The sequence below is a fragment of the Asterias rubens genome, chromosome 6 (assembly GCF_902459465.1).
Source record: "Asterias rubens chromosome 6, eAstRub1.3, whole genome shotgun sequence".
Taxonomy (NCBI): domain Eukaryota; kingdom Metazoa; phylum Echinodermata; class Asteroidea; order Forcipulatida; family Asteriidae; genus Asterias; species Asterias rubens.
Genome location: NC_047067.1, coordinates 9,857,282 through 9,875,279, shown reverse-complemented (window position 1 = coordinate 9,875,279; position 17,998 = coordinate 9,857,282). Strand labels below are relative to the sequence as shown.

Below are 17,998 nucleotides of genomic sequence, written 5' to 3'. Positions count from 1 at the left end.
AGATTGGCAGACTGGAGTGGTGATAAAAACCTATATTGCACGGCTAATATCACTACCATGCGTCTTGTGTGTTTTATGTCACGCGCCAAGTTTGCTTGAATGTAAATACGTTATCACACGCGCGCTCGTGAAAATAAATCGGCCTTCAACCTCGTTGGATATGGGACGCAGAAGCGCTATATTTTTCCGTATTCCACTCGTGCTTGTGTGATAACTTATAATACAGTGTTAACACGCGTCTTGGTGTACATATGTAAAACCAAAACTAATCACCAATTTCTGTCAAGCAAGATTGTTCTGTGCTAAGCAAGTTGTTATCCTATCGGCCTTTATGAAACTGGGCACAGATGTCTTTGGTCTGGTAAACTAAAAAAGAAATTCAAGGCAACAAAGTTAGCTTCTAAGGAAGGGGACACCTATTTGGCGTCACAATTGTGACATACAGAAGGGCTGGATACATATACTAAACCATTTCCACTTATTGATGGAATATGAGTGGTTCCTCTTGAATCCATCAACGAGAAGTTATCGCTGCAAGGTTGCCCCTGTCTAGGTCGTGGTGTGCTGCTTCTATGTTGTGTCAACGGTGACTGTGATAACAACGGATTACCTGATGAATATGTGGACTCACAGTAACATCCTACATGGTTAGGGTCAGGAGCCGACTTGGAGGTCTGGGAGTAGAAACCTCTACTGGTCTGGGATCGTGATGTGGGGAGACTATGTGAACATCGCGAGAGCATCGCATCAGGGGATCGATGATGGTCCGCCATGTGCCAGTTGCCACTGCTGGTTATCGGTCGGAAGAAGCGTTCGGTGAAAAGTGATAAATGGCCGACCTGGGACATATTGTTGTACTGAGGGCTCATTAGAGATTGGGGAACCCCAGCAGAATGATGAGAAGTAGAGGGTAGCATATTAGGATTAATTGCCCTAGTGGGTGAGGTGAAACCAGCAGTTGACTGGTGGTGGTAGCTTGGATCTTGTATGGGTCTACTGACAGGGCAGGCGTGAGGAACGGGTGATATGGGAAGGCTGTGGTGAGGAACGCAGCAAGGGTGTGGTGGCATAAGACGGCTCATTGAAGCATAATCTGTCACTCTGCTGTGTTGTCTCGGAGACAATACTCGTCTTTGCCAGTTGGATGAGTGGAAGGTTGTATAAGTGATTCCTGGAGGAGACTGCATATGATATTGCCGTCTGTCGCTAGCTGGTTGGGACCCATGCGACAGCACAGGGGAGAGGAGTCCATTTTGGCTGAAGCTCACTTGAGGGGACCCTCCCAGAATCCGGTCCACTTCAGCCACTCCTAGACTGGAGAATGAGCTTGGCCTGCTACAGAAGCTAATGGGTGACATGTTGGCTACGTCAGCGGGTAGGAAAGGAGAGCCAGGGAGGGACAACATCGATGGAGAGCTGCTATTCTGCGAAGGAGTCACCCACACCTGTTTCTCAGTAGATTCCTCAACTTTATGAACAGGCTCACGGATGAATGTTGGACTTGGCATCGCTGTGAAGAAACTAGCCTTTCTCGACCGTGTTCTATCCGTCTTGGACTGCTCTTGAGTTGGCTTACCTAAGGGCCAGGCTAGAATGTCATCATCTTCAAAGTTCTCACGATTCCTAGGTGGTGTCGTCGCAGAATCACAAACTGGGTGAGCTATCTCGCCAAGTTGTGGACTGCCCATGTGTGACTCATGGACTCGTCTTCTGTTATTATTATAATTGCAGTCATTGTAATCTTTTCTCAGGGGATGTCCTGAAGATGGAGATGCATTGTGAGTTTGTGACAACTCTTTTTCGTTACTGGATTGATCCGCTCTGACTGCATTGAACTCTGGACACAAGTGCAGAGCTCTCGATACGTGACTCTTGTTACAAGCCTTGGGGAGGATCCGACGTGTAGGTTGATGCCCTTGGTGCCGTGGCGATAGCTTTCTCGTCTTCCTGATTTTAGTTTCCTGATCAAAAAGAGAATAAAAGCAAAACTGTTTATTGAATAATCCTACTTTTAATGTTGTTACTTTTTTTCTACAGGAAATTCCGTCACTTTTCTTTGCATGATGTCATTGTTGTAATGGTAAAAGTTCAGTTTTCTGATACTTGTTAACTGACATTCGAACTTGATTCAGGCAAATGTTTTCTCGCGTTTTCTCTATAAAAGATGTTTAATAGATTTTTCTTCGTCTGAGAAATAGCCAAAAAGAAGAAAGTAGCATAATACTTATTACTGACAAAAAAGTGTAACCTTTACAAAAGCTGTTGCTCTGTTAGCATGCCTGGAATTTAATGTGTGAGAGGGCAAACTATTGTTTTCAGAAAATGTTAAAGACCTGGACAACAGATGAAGACCATGGGGTTGATTTCACAAAGCTTCACGATTCATCTTATAAATACAAGTAACTAGGTTATCATTAAATTCATAGTGATTTGTGTTGTAATGCACTTTAAGATCAATGCTGTTGCACATTCTTTAGTACCAAATGTTAATAAAAAGGTTAGTATTAAAGAAAACCAGGCAAACAAAAAGGCCATGTAGAATACTTTAACAGAACTCAAAATTAATTGAACAAATTAAAAATATGTTCTTTTAACCCCCCCCCCCAAAAAAAAAAAAAAAAAACTGAACAAGAAAACAACTTGGCTCCAAAAGAAGCAAAAAAGTAAGCAAAACTCAAACATTTTGATTGAACAATTTAAAAGTGAACATTTTCAAACAAGACAAATCAGAAAAATGTCTTATTTTTTTCAGAAACAAACAATAAACAAATTGTCAATTAACACTTCAAATTCAAACAAGGTTGCTCAAAATTCAGAGCAAATTATGATGGTTTTCTGACTCTGTCTTTGATTTTCAGAAACAAACTGTACACGAATTGTGAATTAAAACAATTCAAACTTGATTGAGGTGGCTCAAAATTGGGAGCAAATTATGATAATTTTCTGGATGTCTGTTTTTTTCAGAAACAAACAATAAAAGAATTGTCGCTTGACAAATTCAAACCTGAACAAGGTTGCTCAAAAATTTGGAGCAAATTAAAAAGATTTTCTGACTCTGTTCTCTAGCCTACCTTGACCCATGTCTGAATGCCTGATTCCCTTTGCAAATCTTTCGATCTGTCAAGTCTCAAACCTGTTTTGTCCAACTGCTGTTTGGTGTCTCCATTCCTCGGTGGCTGGTGAGTGCCATGTCTCTTTCCCAGCTGCTCATGAAACAGTTGTTGAATGCCTGCACTTGGTGTGATGCTGTCTATCTTGGCGAGGCTTTCGGTGGTGGGTACGGTGACTTGCAGTGAGGTCGTTGGTCCCTGCTGAGTAGTTGTTTGCTGCATGGCGTTGAGATCGCTGTTGTGTCCACCAGCGTCTACGATATCTGGGGTACTGTTCTGCTTGGATTCATCACCGTAATGACCTTCCGAGAAGGACTCAGGTGTCCTTGAAGTATGCTGTACAGAAGGAGCTTCACTTTTTATCTCACCATTGTAACCTCTCTCAAGAGATTTTAACGCTGAGTTTGGACTGTTATTCAGTACTGACACATCCTTTCTAATAACGATAGCTTGCATGGTCTTTCCACCAGTAGGTTGTGGCAGTATTGTTCCATTGACCGGTATTTTGATGATGCGAGTTTGACCTGGTTTGATCTGACTAGCGAGATCCTGGCAGCACCGCTGGAGAGCCGAGGTGCCTTCCACCTTAATTCCCTTGACTATCGGTTGGTACTCAAACTCAGCATTGGTGGCATGTTTGAAGGTGCGCTTACTTCGCCTTGAAGTATCGTGTTGGTCTACACTCCAGTGTACTGCTTTACTAGTACTTGTTAAGAGAGAGAACTGGCTTGGGGATGTGGCAGAGGATCCACCCAGGACATACTGGGCGTCTGATGATAACGGTACGGACGCTCTGCCTGGGCTTGGTACAATGGTGCCCCCTGGACTGCCTGATTTGATTACATTGAATGATACGGGGAACGAGACCAGACCGTGTGGAGTTTCACTCATTGGGCATGACCCTGGCATTGGGGACGACATGACCCTAGGAGTGAAGGAAGATGCCCCTCTATGGGTATACAGGGGACTAGACACGGGTACAGCATAACTAGTGCACTGACTGCTTGGTATACCCTCATCAGTCTCTGACCCTAGACTGGTAGAGAAGTACGTGCCTGACTCTGATTGATCTGGTGATTCTTGTTGATTCACATCAGCATTATCGGAGACGTAGATTTTGGACATTTGATTCGGGTACTTGGAGCGCAGAGCTTCAAAGTCCTGGCGAAATTTATCGTCTGAAAAAGATTAAAAATTTAGAAAAAAAATGTAGTGACTTTATGTTGACAGTACAATAAGACAATTTCCTAACTCACACATACTCATTAGTTGTCTATTGTTTGGTCAGCATAATCTTTCCCAGCTTTTACATATACATACATGCACATAACGTTGACATTTGCATAACATGTCCTTTGTCTCTTTACAAAAGTTAATTATGGCACAGCCCCTAAATATACCTACGAATTACTTATTCCCAAAAAAGCAACCATCGTTTTCTGTTCTTTGATTATTTATCACTGGTCCTATCGTCTGCACTCGCTACATGGAAAACGTGCTTTCTCAATTGCCACACCAACTCCCTGGAACAACCTTGCCATCCACCTCCATGCCTCAACTATACTGGACTCAAATAAGACTGCAAACTTAAAACCCACTTATTTTGATCAATCTTAGCATGTTAAATCTATATTATTTTTACGTGAAATTATGTTATTTTGTTGTACACTTACTTTATTATTGTCGTTACATTGTGTAAGTAGTTGATTGTTTCAGCACTTAAAGGCAGTGGACACTATTGGTGATTACTCAAAATAATCATCATCATAAAACCTGTCTTGGTTCCGAGAAATGGGGAGAGGTTGATGGTCTCGAAATCAACCGTCTAAACGCACACAACTTCGTGTGACAAGGGTGTTTTTTCTTTCATTATTATCTCGCAACTTCGATGACCGATTGAGCTCAAATTTTCACAGGTTTGTTATTTTATGCATATGTTGAGATACACCAACTGTGAAGACTAGTCTTTGAAAATTGCCAATAGTGTCCACTGTCTTTAAAACCCTGTATAAATGCATGCTATTATATGTATTCTTATTATTTACCTGTGGGTGCAATTCCAGTTTGATCACCCTGGTTCTCTTTGACCGGACTGCTCGGTGCTGAGGAGTAAGATCTCCTCTCTCTCTCTGCCACTTCACATATTGCATTGAGCGATGCGTGACGGCACCAGGGTTCCTTCTTAGTGCTACCCTTGGGTGGTGATACGGCGGGGACCTCTACTGGCTCTTTTGGTTGGACTGGAATCGTCAGAAGGGGAGCTACAAAGAAAGTAACATTCTTGAATAATTTAAAAACATCAGAAAAGGAAGGAAACAGGGGTTTTTTTAAAACAAAGGTTTAGGTATAAGACAACAATTTCTTAAAAGTCACGAATCATTCATCATTTTGAACAACAAGCCCCTTGGTTTTATTATGGATTCCTCCACCACCTAGACTCTAGCCTTGGATATGTGTGCTACATAAGACTCTGATACTGTTTTTAATCAATTACCTGCTGGGGTTGAGAAGAAAGACTGTCTCGATGGAGCTTCATTCTCAATACAGACATCATCTGTTCACAAACACAAACAGTTTTGCCATTAATAAACAAGTATAAGTAAAGGCACAGCAGTAGAGATGAAAAAAATGTAGGCACGTGTTAGTGTTTTTGAAAGGGGGCTCTAAGGTCAAATTCAGTTGTGTGATGCAATTGTGTTTCCCAACAGATAAAGTTCTTATTATAGGGGACAAGAAACTATAAGTCTTTAACCTTACTTTAGAATGGTATAAAATAATTTATTTAAAACTCTTTTAGAGTGAAATTTGAAACATGACATCGTTGGGTGTCAACAATAAATGGGTCTGGACTCTGGACATTTCCCCAAAAATATTTTTTATAGTCAGTAAAAGCCTGGTTCATACTTCCTGCGAATGACATATGAATTTTGATGTCACAGCTCTGTTTTCGCTGTGAATATTTCACTGAAGTTGAAAACAGCTCAACTCTTGGGAATTTGTGACAGCAAAATTTGTATCACATTCACAGGAAGTACGAACCAGGCTTTATTTAAACAATATCAGGGAAAGTCAGGAATGAACGTAAAAATGTAAACATCCATTTACTTGAAATGTGGTATCGTCTGATTTTTGTTAATGTTTTTTTTTCAGAAAATCATGCCTGCGAAAACTCTACAAACAAACATTTGTTCCAAACACTTACTTGGGTCAACATGACTGGTGTCAGGGTTAGGCCCCACCCATCTGAAGGCCGGTTTCCTGCCCCGCCCTTCCTGTACATGTACCTTCTCAATCATCTCTAAGCTCGTTAAGATATTTGCTATGTCATAAAGACGTCGTACTTTGGCTAAAACACAAAACAAAAGTACAGAGTATTCATACATGTAAATTGAAGGAATGCGTCTAAAAAAGAGTAATTAAAAGTAGTTGACACTCAGTTACAACAGCAATAGACAGTAGTATGGCAGTGACAGCAGACATATTTGGTCCTTGGAATAAAGTAGGAATATTTTCTTAAGTCTGAAGACTGACCTTTATAATGTAAACATGGTGTATGCTCTTATAGACATTTCAGGCTATTTAAAGGCAGGGGACACTATTGGTAATTACTCAAAATAATTATTATCATAAAACCCTACTTGGTAACGAGTAATGGGGAGAGGTTGATAGTATAAAACATGGTGAGAAACGGCTCCCTCTGAAGTGACGTAGTTTTCGAGAAAGATGTCATTTTCCACGAATTTGATTTCGAGAAATCACATTTAGAATTTGTGGTCTCGAAATCAAGCATCTGAAAGCACACAACACCGTCTGACAAGGGTGTTTTTCTTTCATAGTTATCTCGCAACTTCGACTACCAATTGAGCTCATTTTTTCACAAGTTTGTTATTTTATGCATATGTTTTGAGATACACCCAAGTGTCCACTGTCTTTAATCAACATTTTCCACATTTTTCCAAGGACAATTTCTTTTTTGAAACACACTTAAGTAGGAAGATTCATGCTTGTGGTAAAGACACTGACCAATGGTCAAGAATACAACATTGCATACATACTTTTAAATTTGGATCCTTCCCGGATTTCATAGTTGATGTCACCAATTAAGACCCTTGCTGCAATATCAAGGGTGATTACTTTAGCCTGTAAAGAGGGAGAAGTATCATTAGTGGAGTACAGCCAAGCTTGACTGACACTTCGGAGCACCACATATATTTTTGACAGGACAAGGTGATGAAGTGTTTAATAGAAATAGAGCCTGATAAACGATGGATGAGTTGATATCTGTGCCACTCAGTTATTGTGAGACCACTTTATGGGATAAGCCATTTGCGAGTTAGATTTGAATAATGTCTGGTACATTGACTTGCTTATACCATTGTACCGCTCACATTTGAATTCCACAGACTATAGAGAGAGTTTGCCATGTCAAATGGTTCGGGGCAAGTTTTTGCATAGCAACCTCCAGATGAGCAGACCCTGGTACCATTATGGCATACACACACATTCAGAATCGTGTATGGGTGTTCATCGTCTATTACATGACTAAAGCAAAAGCTTGCCCCAAATCATGTGACATAGCAACTGTCACGATAGTCTGAGGAATTCAAATTTAAGTGGTAACTTGTGATCAAGCAAGCACATCATTGTACCAGACAATATTCAAATCTAACACGCATATATGGCTTATTGGATGCATGTGCACCCATTTTATTGCAAGCATAACCTTTCGCCCTTTGGACAAAGTCAAGGTGATGTTTAGTGAGTACCACAGCTGACCAATATGGTAGAGGCATTTAGGACAAGTTGTTGATTCTTACCTGAGAAACCAAAAACAGCATAATAAACTTCTGGCTCATCACACCAAGAGACTTGTCTCGGCGACTATCTGTTGCGTTTAAACAAAATAAATAAATGAATTTATCTTGAAATGGGGTGTGGACAATGCTGAACTCCCTATAGGTCCATTGTCAAGTTTTGTTTATAATAGTAATACACAGATTTGTATAGCCACTCATGTTACATACCTCAAGGCTCCTTAAAATAAAATATAGGCCTATACAAACCCATACAATAGGCCTAAAATATTTTAAATAAACAACAAACTTTAACAGAAAGCAGCTAGCTAAGCACTTCAACATGGAAGCAGACTAACTTAAGAAAAAAACAATCATCTACAAAATGCATTTTAATTATTTTTTAAATACAAATAGTATAGGGAAACAGAATAACTTAACGATTGTACAAAATAATACATGAAGTTAATTGGAGTGACAAACACCTGCAAAGCACAATGAAAGATATAAGCACAAAGTGAAACATACATTTACAATACAACTTTAAATTGGTTTAAAAATACTAGAAAATTCATTAAAAAAAAAAGGCAATTGAAAACAAACAATTAAATGCCTGACAACCGCAGGGAACAATTCATAAAGAAAAAATTATTCTATTTTGTATACAATGAAGTGGTTAATTCTAAGAAGAGGACCGAGCCTGGAACTACACAGAGAGGGGCAACAAGCTTCTGTTCCCCTGGTCTTGGCCATGTTGCCCCTTCTACAATGGAAGTGCTATTTACAAGATGAACATAGATTTGCCCTCTCTCTCAACATTAACAGTCCAGGCCTGCAGGACAACAAACTACATTGGATTTGTCTTTGTTGCCAATTTCATACAAGCAATGTCTGCACGTATTGCTGAGCCGGCCCATTCCATGTTCCAAACGTGGTCGCTACAATCTGCAGACGCTTGAATTTTGGGGAAAAAATCTACATGACTTTGGCTAAACAAGAGAAATGTTCACAAGAACTGCGTTGAAACAAGAACAAATCAATCTACAGTGTCATGATTAAACTGTTTTAAATACACATGAACCTGCGTATAAAAACTCATCGGAATTTAAAGATTGTCCGAATCAAAGAGTTGCCAATAAACAAAAAAACAGATGAGTTGAGGTCAATTTATTCAATCGCACAGGACCGCTAGACTTGTCAAGTCATGAGTTAACTGACCCGACGCTACCCGATGCTAAAAACACTGACCATGAGCCCTGATCAGGGAATATCTTTAATTGTTGATTGCAAAAAAAATGCAAAATAGTTTTTGACCAAAAAAAGGCATTTTTATGGGTAGGGTGACACCTCTAAAAAACAAAAACAGAGGAAGAAACAAAAAAACACCACAAATGCAGTTAGGTTCGACTAACATGTCCTCTTGCAAATATCTGGAGAAATAAAACTTACTCAGATCATCTTTATCATCAAATCTGTTGAATTCCTTCTTGATATCGTCATTATCCTGTGTGTGGTTGCCAAGGTTACTGATGTCTCTGAACGGCAGCTTGGATGAAAGATCCAACTCGTCCCTGTACTCGTTCTGAATCTGGAGCTTCTTAAGGTGGGCGATTTGATCCGAGTAACGTTTCTTCTTTCCCAAACACTAGAGGCATGGAACAAGAGGTAATGTTAAAATAATGTCAAAGAAACATATTCTGCCATTTTGTTAGTCTCGTATCAAGCCAAGTTCACATTTCGCAGCGAATCAATTTCACCGTTGCGAGTTTGTGTTGCCAAAATGTTTATCGCATTCGCAGAAAGGTGGATACTGTTCAACACCCCCTACTCAGGGATCACATGGGCAGAGTCAGTTGTGCGCATGAAATTACCAAATATGCCAGAAACAATGGAAGAACCCCCTTCTCTTTTATAACAAAAAGTGTACCAAGTTCTTTTACTTGCATTACATAGCACACTGGACCTCTAGCTTTACGACCTACTTGAAGGTTTATATATAATTCGGTCTCTTTATAAAAGGTGACAAGTGTAAAGACCGGGAATAAAACCAAACACTGCTAATCAGAAACACCAAAGCTCGAGCCCGATGCACTTGACCACTGGGCCACAACACGCTCTTTGAAACAGGATGACATTATTTTGTTAGTGACGCGGCCGAGGGGTCTAGTGCGCCAGACGTGTTGTCAGAGTTTGGGTTTGGCAGGTCCTGGTCATGACACTTTGAGCAAGACACTTCACCATAACTGATTTGTCCTTCTGATGGGATGTCAAGCTGTAGATCTTTATAATGCCTTGTAATGCATGTAACCGAGCCCAATAAAAAAGGGGTTTGTCCTGATGTAAGATTTTCCAATTGAAATGCCCCTTGCAAACTGTCAATGGCCTTGCCCCTTAAAGATGAAATTGCAAGTCTGTGTCTGCGGAAGTGCTTACCTTTAGTCTCGCTAGAGTGGGATCCATGTTCATTTTACCGTGCCATAGATATTTATTCTTGGCAACTCGACTGACCATCTCTATACTTTCTAAGACGTTCACGATGTCATAGATTCTTCGACGCTCGACTCCTGTTATGGAAAAGGAAAGACAAAGTGAAAGAGTTTGATCACCATCAACCCAACTTCATAGCGCTGTTTACAACAGAGTCATGCATCCAGTGCTCCGAGAAGCATCGGTTCTAGGGACCACAGCACAGAATTCAGCAGTAAATCCAGCCATGAAATTGAGCACAGATGTATTCAAGAATTTTGATCCAGTTTCATGGGGACTTAAACAATATCCTACATAACTTGAAAAAGCAGTCGAGGAATTCTTTAAGAGAAATTAAGGCAGTGTTTATTTTAATAAGGACAGAATTATTAGTTGCACATGCTAAACAATTGTGTCCGTCCATTTCAAAATAAAACAAAGATCTCTGAATGAGTCATTCAGAAATGACTGATTTCTCAATTTCCAATGCAGACACATGCCTGCACGTCAAAGACGATGTCCATGCTCAACCTACCGCTCGATCTAAAACCATTCTTACCCAAGTCCTTGGAGATAGCATCCAGTGAAATTGCCATTGCAATACCATGTTCAGGATAGTCTGGGTATCTGGATAAAAACCTGTATGAAGGAGAGAGCAAATAATTACTTCTCATAAGTGGATTCTGGAGATTGCAAACGTATTGCTGGAACAATTTGAAAGTTCTACAGAAGCCTGTTGTGGTTTTTGGTTTTGGGGGGGTCATTTTTTTCTTCCTCATGAAATTTGTGGCAGTGGCTCTGCTCTTTTCATACTTCCTGCAAATGCAAATGCAAATCCAATACAATTGTTGACGCAACAAGTAATCCGCAACAGTCGACTAGTGCTAACTAGTGCTCAACCAATTCCTGCACCCCATTCGTAGCAAAAATAGCCATGTGGTGTAAAAATTCGCTGCGCAACCACATTTGCAGAAAGTATGAACCAGGCTTTATAACAGATGAGGCTCTTATGATAAAACAGTGCCTCAATCCTCCCATATTCTCTTCGACTATTACCCTCCATACAAAATTGGAGCGCCTGACCCTGCCTGTTAAGCAGTCGTTGTTTGGGCCTACTGTCTCCAGTCCTTCTGAATCCTTAATTTTTGCAATTGGATAAAGCTCGGGCTTTGGGATGTAAGATAAGTCTTTAATGATGGAAAATACAATGTTAGTAAGGTTTGTGGTGACACCTTGTTAAAATCTCTTTTATGAGCCGGTTTTGTACTGCTCGCATTTTTGGTCAGTGCGCTCTGACCATCTTCAGTGTTCTCAGATAAAATTTACATGGTGTCGCCGCAAACCTTACTAACTAAGCTTTAAGATGTAGTGTTGTTTTTTAAATGGTCGATAAACATGGTTGTCTCAATGTTTATGTTGCGTATTCAATACCTTCGACATAAGAGACCGAGAGATTTGGACTTTCTATTGATCGGTTTATCTCCATCCTCCTCAATCCCATCCTCTCCCTGGGATAAGCTCCCTGTTTCTGTCCCATCATCCTGGATCCTAACTCCTCTAACAACTTGCTGCTCTTTCAAGAAAGACGCATGATCAGCGATGGCATTAAACAGTGCTTTCTTCTGTCGCTTGGTGTCTAAAACACGGATGTCTGGACTTGCTGCGCTCATTAGTACCTTGAGGTTAGCTGTGGGTGTGATTGGGCTAAGAGCCGGTAGGCGTACAGGGGGCTTAGTGGGCGTAATCGGGATTTCTTCATTTTCCTCCATGTCGATGGTCACCTCTTGACTGATGTCTAGCGAGGAATTCAGAGTCAAAGATTCCTGAAGAAAAGCGGTACTGGTGTTGTAGTCGATGTTGAGGGCGCTCTGCTGATCTGAGCTTCTCAGCTCAGTCTCATTGTCCAATTCCACGTCGGAACTATCGAGAGCTTGGAAAACATCTGGAAAGATGAAGCCGGATAAGCTTGTTACTAAATCAGCCATTTTATCACTGAAAAAAAAATCACATGTGAAAAATTAATCAAGTAAATCTATTAGCAGTCAGGTTTTTCCATTTTGAAATTGCTGAGGCATGTGAGTTGAGTGCATGAAATTCTTCGTCAATCTATTTTCAGCAACAGGAAATTAGATTGATGTTTCTAATTCTATCTATATAACAAACATGTCACTACACCTCCATCTGATTTGGCAAGATCATCATTAGTTGCAATGAGGTTACCCTCCTCCCGCGGTCTTCAGGAGGGTCACGTTATCGCAACTACATGATATACAAACACAATGCATGTATTTTGTGCCCGAGTCCATGGTCACTTTCTCTAATAATTTTACAAAAACTTAAAAAGGAATCTAATTTTGTAGTGAAAATTTTTCATTTTATAATATATGATAAAACGAATGAAAATAATGGTAGCAGAATTATAGCCATTTCTACTTTTCCATTCTGGTTCTATTTGTCGGATAACTTTCCGTATGGCGCCACCACTTTTTCACTCATTTTTACAAAAAGGGATATCTCATTGAGGTAAATTAGATACTATTTTATTTCATATCGAATGAAAAAGTGGTGGCGCCATACGGAAACTTTTCCTATTTGTCTACAGAGTTTATGATTAGAAACTAGATTTACAACAATCCAGCATCACTGCAGATCGTGTGAGATCACAACATTTCACTCGGTCATGTGTCGGTGTGTGATGGTGAATCTGTTGGCTGCTTTTATTTTGCAGTACAGTACTTTTACAGAACAGAAAATAGTTCTTGAAATTTGTTTTTTTCACAATTTTGAATTTCCATTTACATTCACCTCCAGGACCTTTATACATGGGTTGATTGTGCATCATTGACTATCACAACAAACACGAAATTAAGAAAAAAATGTGTCTCCAAATGGCGCCAAAGTCGGGGAAAACAACGTCCGAAATTCAGTCACCTCCCACATTATATTTACAAAAACAAACACCGTCAAAAATGGCGTATTTTCTCGCAATAAAGTATCCAAATTTCATTGAAAATACCTCTTAAATAAAACCAATAAATACAGGCTAAAGGATTAATCTTTGCTTAAGTATTTTATGACTGAGAAATACTAGTTTAAAAATGGTGAAATAAGAAGATTTGGAAAGTATTTCGTAGCTTACCTGTCCGGCGGTGTTGGTCAACACAAACAACGATGACCTAAACCTGCTGACGACGCGCTCAATCAATGGATTGAATGCATACGTGGATTACACACAGTCAGATGGCGCGCCACAAACCGACACAGCAGAATTTTGACCGTCAACTCCCCTTACAAAAGATGTATTTTACGAAGAGATTGAACAAGCATTTAGATGACGAAACAATTTTTTATGATGTACTAAGAAAAACTGCACCATTTATTCTGCTTAAGTTAAAAATTTAAGGGAGTGCAGTTCCAAAATTTTGGAAAGTAACAAAACTGAGACTATTTTGAGAGCAAACGATTTCCGTTCAATTTACGCGCGGTGTTACTACAGTCCGCCCACAAAGCGAGGAACCAATCGTGACAAAGAAAGATGACCTAACACTGAATAAACATGTTTGCATACGTGATTAGGGTCAACTTGCATGCGCTTTTGTAAGTGTACAGCGTACATGTGCGTGCATGTATGTACATGTACATTTGCATGTGTGTACAGTGTACATGTACAGTGTACATGTACAGTGTACATGTACAGTTCAGTGCATGTACTTTGCATGTACTTGTGCATGTGTTGTAATACTCAACCACCTGTAATTGTGCAACAATGGAGGTAGAAATTCCTTCCTCCATGGTGCAACAAACATAATGTTTGTACATGTACTGCACAGTGAAGCAAAGCCAATGTAGGCACAGCAAACCTGCTAAGCACAGAAAAATATTGCTTAGGAAAAATAATTTACGGAAAGAAGGAAGAAGAAATAAAGCAACATAGAAAATAAAATTGGTTGTTGCTATAATATAATAAATAAAGTTTACAGTGTTGTTCATCTTTGCTTACTACAAACAAAATTATAAGCAGAATTGTTTGCTGAACAGCTTAAATTGGGCCCAGACAGGAAGACGGGATGTGAGGTCAAAGATACATCTGGCAGAATGCCATCCGCATTTTTTTTCTGCTGCGAAACTGCCACTTTTTAGGCCTACTTTGTGCTTTTCAGGAAATTTTTCTTTTTCTAAACCCCTTATTTTCAAAAGGGCCGGAATCCTTTTTGAAAAAAGTCACAGAGGTCTCGGGCTGGTAGCACGAGCCGGCCTTGCGAGATGTAGAGCCTAAAGTGACGTCAGCTGGGGACGCTATTTCCTACTAATTTTTCGAACAAAACAAAGTACCATTCTCATTGACGTACTGTCTATTTCTGCTGGTGCCGATTGTTAGAAACTGCAAACCAGAAAAACAAAACATTAGGCAGACAATTTGAATTCCCACAATGCATTATTTTGACGTGCACATTTCAGATGCACTTTATTTACATAAACATAATATTTCTAAATGGATCTGACAGGTATACAATGTGTACATGCAGACAATTTACTTAAAGACAGTGGACACTATTGGTAATTGTCATACACCAGTCTTCTCAATTGGTGTATCTCAACATATGCATGAAATAACAAACCTGTGAAAATTTGAGCTCAATCGGTTGTAGAAGTTGCGAGATAATAATGAAAGAAAAAACACCCTTGTCACACGAAGTTGTGTGCGTTTAGATGGTTGATTTCGAGACCTCAAGTTCTAAACTTGAGGTCTCGAAATCAAATTCGTGGAAAACGACTTCTTTCTCGAAAACTACGTCACTTCAGAGGGAGCTGTTTCTCACAATGTTTTATACCATCAACCTCTCCCCATTATACTCGTAATCAAGAAAGGTTTTATTATGATAATTATTTTGAGTAATTGCCAATAGTGTCCACTGCCTTTAAGTCTAAAAAAAATGCATGCTTAGGGCCTAAAGACAAAACAAAAGTATGCTTAAAGGAAGGTTGTCATGGTAACATCATCCCAACCAAATCCCCATTCATCCTCGTCACTCAAAATGACACCCACGTCACATGCCTATCATGCTGGTTTCAATAACCATAATGACACTCAAATATTTTTTTAGCAAACTCCATGCCATAATGTCAACTTGTAAAACAATACAAATTTGATGATAATCAATTTAATTAATTAGCGTAGTGATACTGTGGAAGTTGATTGACAGGTGAAATAAATCGACAGGTTACACATGAATGAAATTCGATAATAGTTCCCACAGTATTCCATATAAAAGGGGGTTTGTGATTGCTTCAAGAAATGTCACAACTTTCTCTAAATCAAGAATTAACATCCGTTATCACAGTGATACTTGTAAAGAAGTATTCGTTTATCAAGATGAACTTCTCGGTGTCGATGTTGGTGTTTGTAGGTCTTGCAGCGACCGTGTCAGCAGGGTGCTCTGGCGGCCCGTCGTGCCCCGATGACTATGCCTCATGGGAAGGTTCATGCTACAAACTTTACGTTGAAGCTCTGACTTGGCAAGCAGCCGAAAACCGATGTCTGTAAGTTGATAAGACAAAGTTTCTTAGTGATTGTATCTCTTGATTCACAGAGAACCATTCAAGAAACAACCCTTTTTTATCAGATTGTAAGTGATCATGCTAACATAAATCTTAAATCAATTCAGAACCTGAGGTTTCTCAAGAGATGTCGCCCCCCCCCCCCCCCCCCTCCCTACCAATCAACACCACCTGCAGTTTTTTCAGAGATACCTTTGTTTTGCACTTGGGCCAATTAATTGGATACTTATATGGTCTGAATGCTAGCATTCGCAGTGCTTTGTCGTCAAACATATTTTTTAGTTTTTATACAGATTAAAGGTGTATTTTTTTATTTTTTTTTCATTAACATTTTTTGGGGGGCTGATCGTGTATTTGACCCCTATTATTGTGACTTAACGTTTTTGCAACGTTGAAAAGATCATATAGTTTCCTAAAGTCTTACTGTATTGTGGTGACAACAAAAGCCTTATCATTTAAATTTTGCCATGATTTTTGACGTCAATATTAGTACTAGGTTTTTTTTTCATCATCAGCATTCCGTCTCACGATGTGATTTAAATGTATCTAGTGTTTATTTTGCATTATAAGCAAACCATTGGGAGTTCCCAGAGAGTTGACTTCTGAAATAGGAATTGATACATTTATGCATCAATGTTTTTGTTTGTATTTCTCTTTATTCCAGTGAGGATGGTGCCCACTTGACCTCCATCCATTCTGCCTCCGAAGATGCCTTCATAAACGACCTATCCCAAAGCATATCAGACCCAGACGTCAGCAAGCATACCTGGATTGGCATGAACGACCTGGGTAGCGAAGGCGTCTACGAATGGACGGATGGTTCAGCCGCAGATTACTTCAACTGGCACTCTGGAGAACCCAACAACCACAAGACCGGTGAGAACTGCTTGGAAATCAACTTCTTCGACGTTGACGGCACTTGGAATGATCACTTCTGTGACCAGACACATCGTTTCATCTGCAAAATAGCTCCAAGCTTCCCCCAGTTCAGACAGCAATAGAATCGTCAGTCTTCAGTTGAGTCCAGATCATCTACTCAATGTTTAGCCAGGATTGGGCGCATCTCACAGCCTTCTCGTTTGCTGGCACCGAGGCCCAAAAATCGGCTTACCAAGAAATTTCTTCCTTGATAAAAACAGGATTACCAGCAAAATTTCCGTTTGTTGCATATTGCTTGTTACTGGTATTCAGTTGTTTTTTGCTTATCCTGAAAATCACGTGGAAATTTGGTTGGTATGTTGTTATCAAGGAAGACATTTTATGCTAAGCACATTTTTGTGCTTAGAATCTCTATGAAATTGGGACCTGGTCGTCGAATTTTAACTCCGTATGTCACAACATTCTGGTATAAAAATATAAAAAAAATATAAAAATTACTGACACAAATATGGACAAATATTCAATTGTTATTTGCCAACGGTAAATCATTAGTTTCGTTTTGATTTGTTTATTCCGTGAGCCCCATCTTCTTGTTTACAATAACTACCAATACGGTGCGTTGTTTTCCTATATAGACTGCATCATGACCATATTATCGGTACAGTGTTTGTTTTATTTAGACCCGTTGTTTCTTTTCCTCAATATGCATTATTTTATTCTAGCCTTTGATAGCTAAACGATCAATTAAAAAAATGACTTTGTACCTGACAACAATGTTCACGGAAATCTGTTTATCTGTTGTGAGAACAAAGAAACAACTTAAAAAAAAAATTAAAAAAAACGAACACACCAAGGCCCAATGCGCTTTTAATGCACATAATGCTTAGGGCCTTGTCACACGAGGAAACTATTACAGGCAACTTGGAGGCAACCAACTGCAGTGCATGCTACTTCACCACTTTGGTAGCACATGAGTCAATTTTAAAACATTGTCTTGTGATCCCCAAAAAATAAAATTAACATTCAAATGGGAATGCCTTTTCTTCTTGGAGATTGCCTGGAACTGGTTGCCCGTAAATTGCCTCGTGTGACATGGCCCCTAAAGATGCACCATACAGCAATGGGTGTGTATAATTTCCATAGGCTCGAGTTTTATTGTATTTACAATAATGCATATAACTTGTCAAGTCA

At 39.6% G+C, this 17,998-nt stretch overlaps 2 protein-coding genes across 3 annotated transcripts; one reads left to right on the top strand and one right to left on the bottom strand.

The window, feature by feature from the left end:
• Positions 1-1,880: 1,880 nt before the first annotated feature.
• On the bottom strand, positions 1,881-13,842 carry LOC117291145 (transcription factor E2F8-like). 2 transcript variants are annotated; one of them, XM_033772691.1, is made up of 12 exons: positions 13,509-13,842; positions 11,801-12,361; positions 10,929-11,008; positions 10,337-10,467; positions 9,353-9,548; positions 7,928-7,995; positions 7,166-7,250; positions 6,313-6,456; positions 5,605-5,664; positions 5,156-5,371; positions 3,134-4,288; positions 1,881-1,961 (listed from the first exon to the last, which is right to left on the bottom strand). In XM_033772691.1, the coding sequence occupies exons 2-12, from the start codon at positions 12,352-12,354 to the stop codon at positions 1,954-1,956; spliced, it is 2,697 nt and encodes an 898-aa protein (XP_033628582.1). In that variant the 5' UTR covers positions 12,355-12,361; positions 13,509-13,842; the 3' UTR covers positions 1,881-1,953. The 2 variants fall into 2 exon arrangements, with proteins under 2 accessions (XP_033628582.1, XP_033628583.1); XM_033772692.1 differs by lacking the exon at positions 13,509-13,842 and adding an exon at positions 12,998-13,070.
• A 1,446-nt stretch (positions 13,843-15,288) lies between these two features.
• On the top strand, positions 15,289-17,051 carry LOC117291842 (snaclec 1-like). The gene is made up of 2 exons (XM_033773774.1): positions 15,289-15,910; positions 16,593-17,051. Exons 1-2 carry the CDS (start codon positions 15,666-15,668, stop codon positions 16,927-16,929), a joined length of 582 nt encoding a protein of 193 aa, XP_033629665.1. The 5' UTR covers positions 15,289-15,665; the 3' UTR covers positions 16,930-17,051.
• The last annotated feature ends 947 nt before the right edge of the window (positions 17,052-17,998 follow it).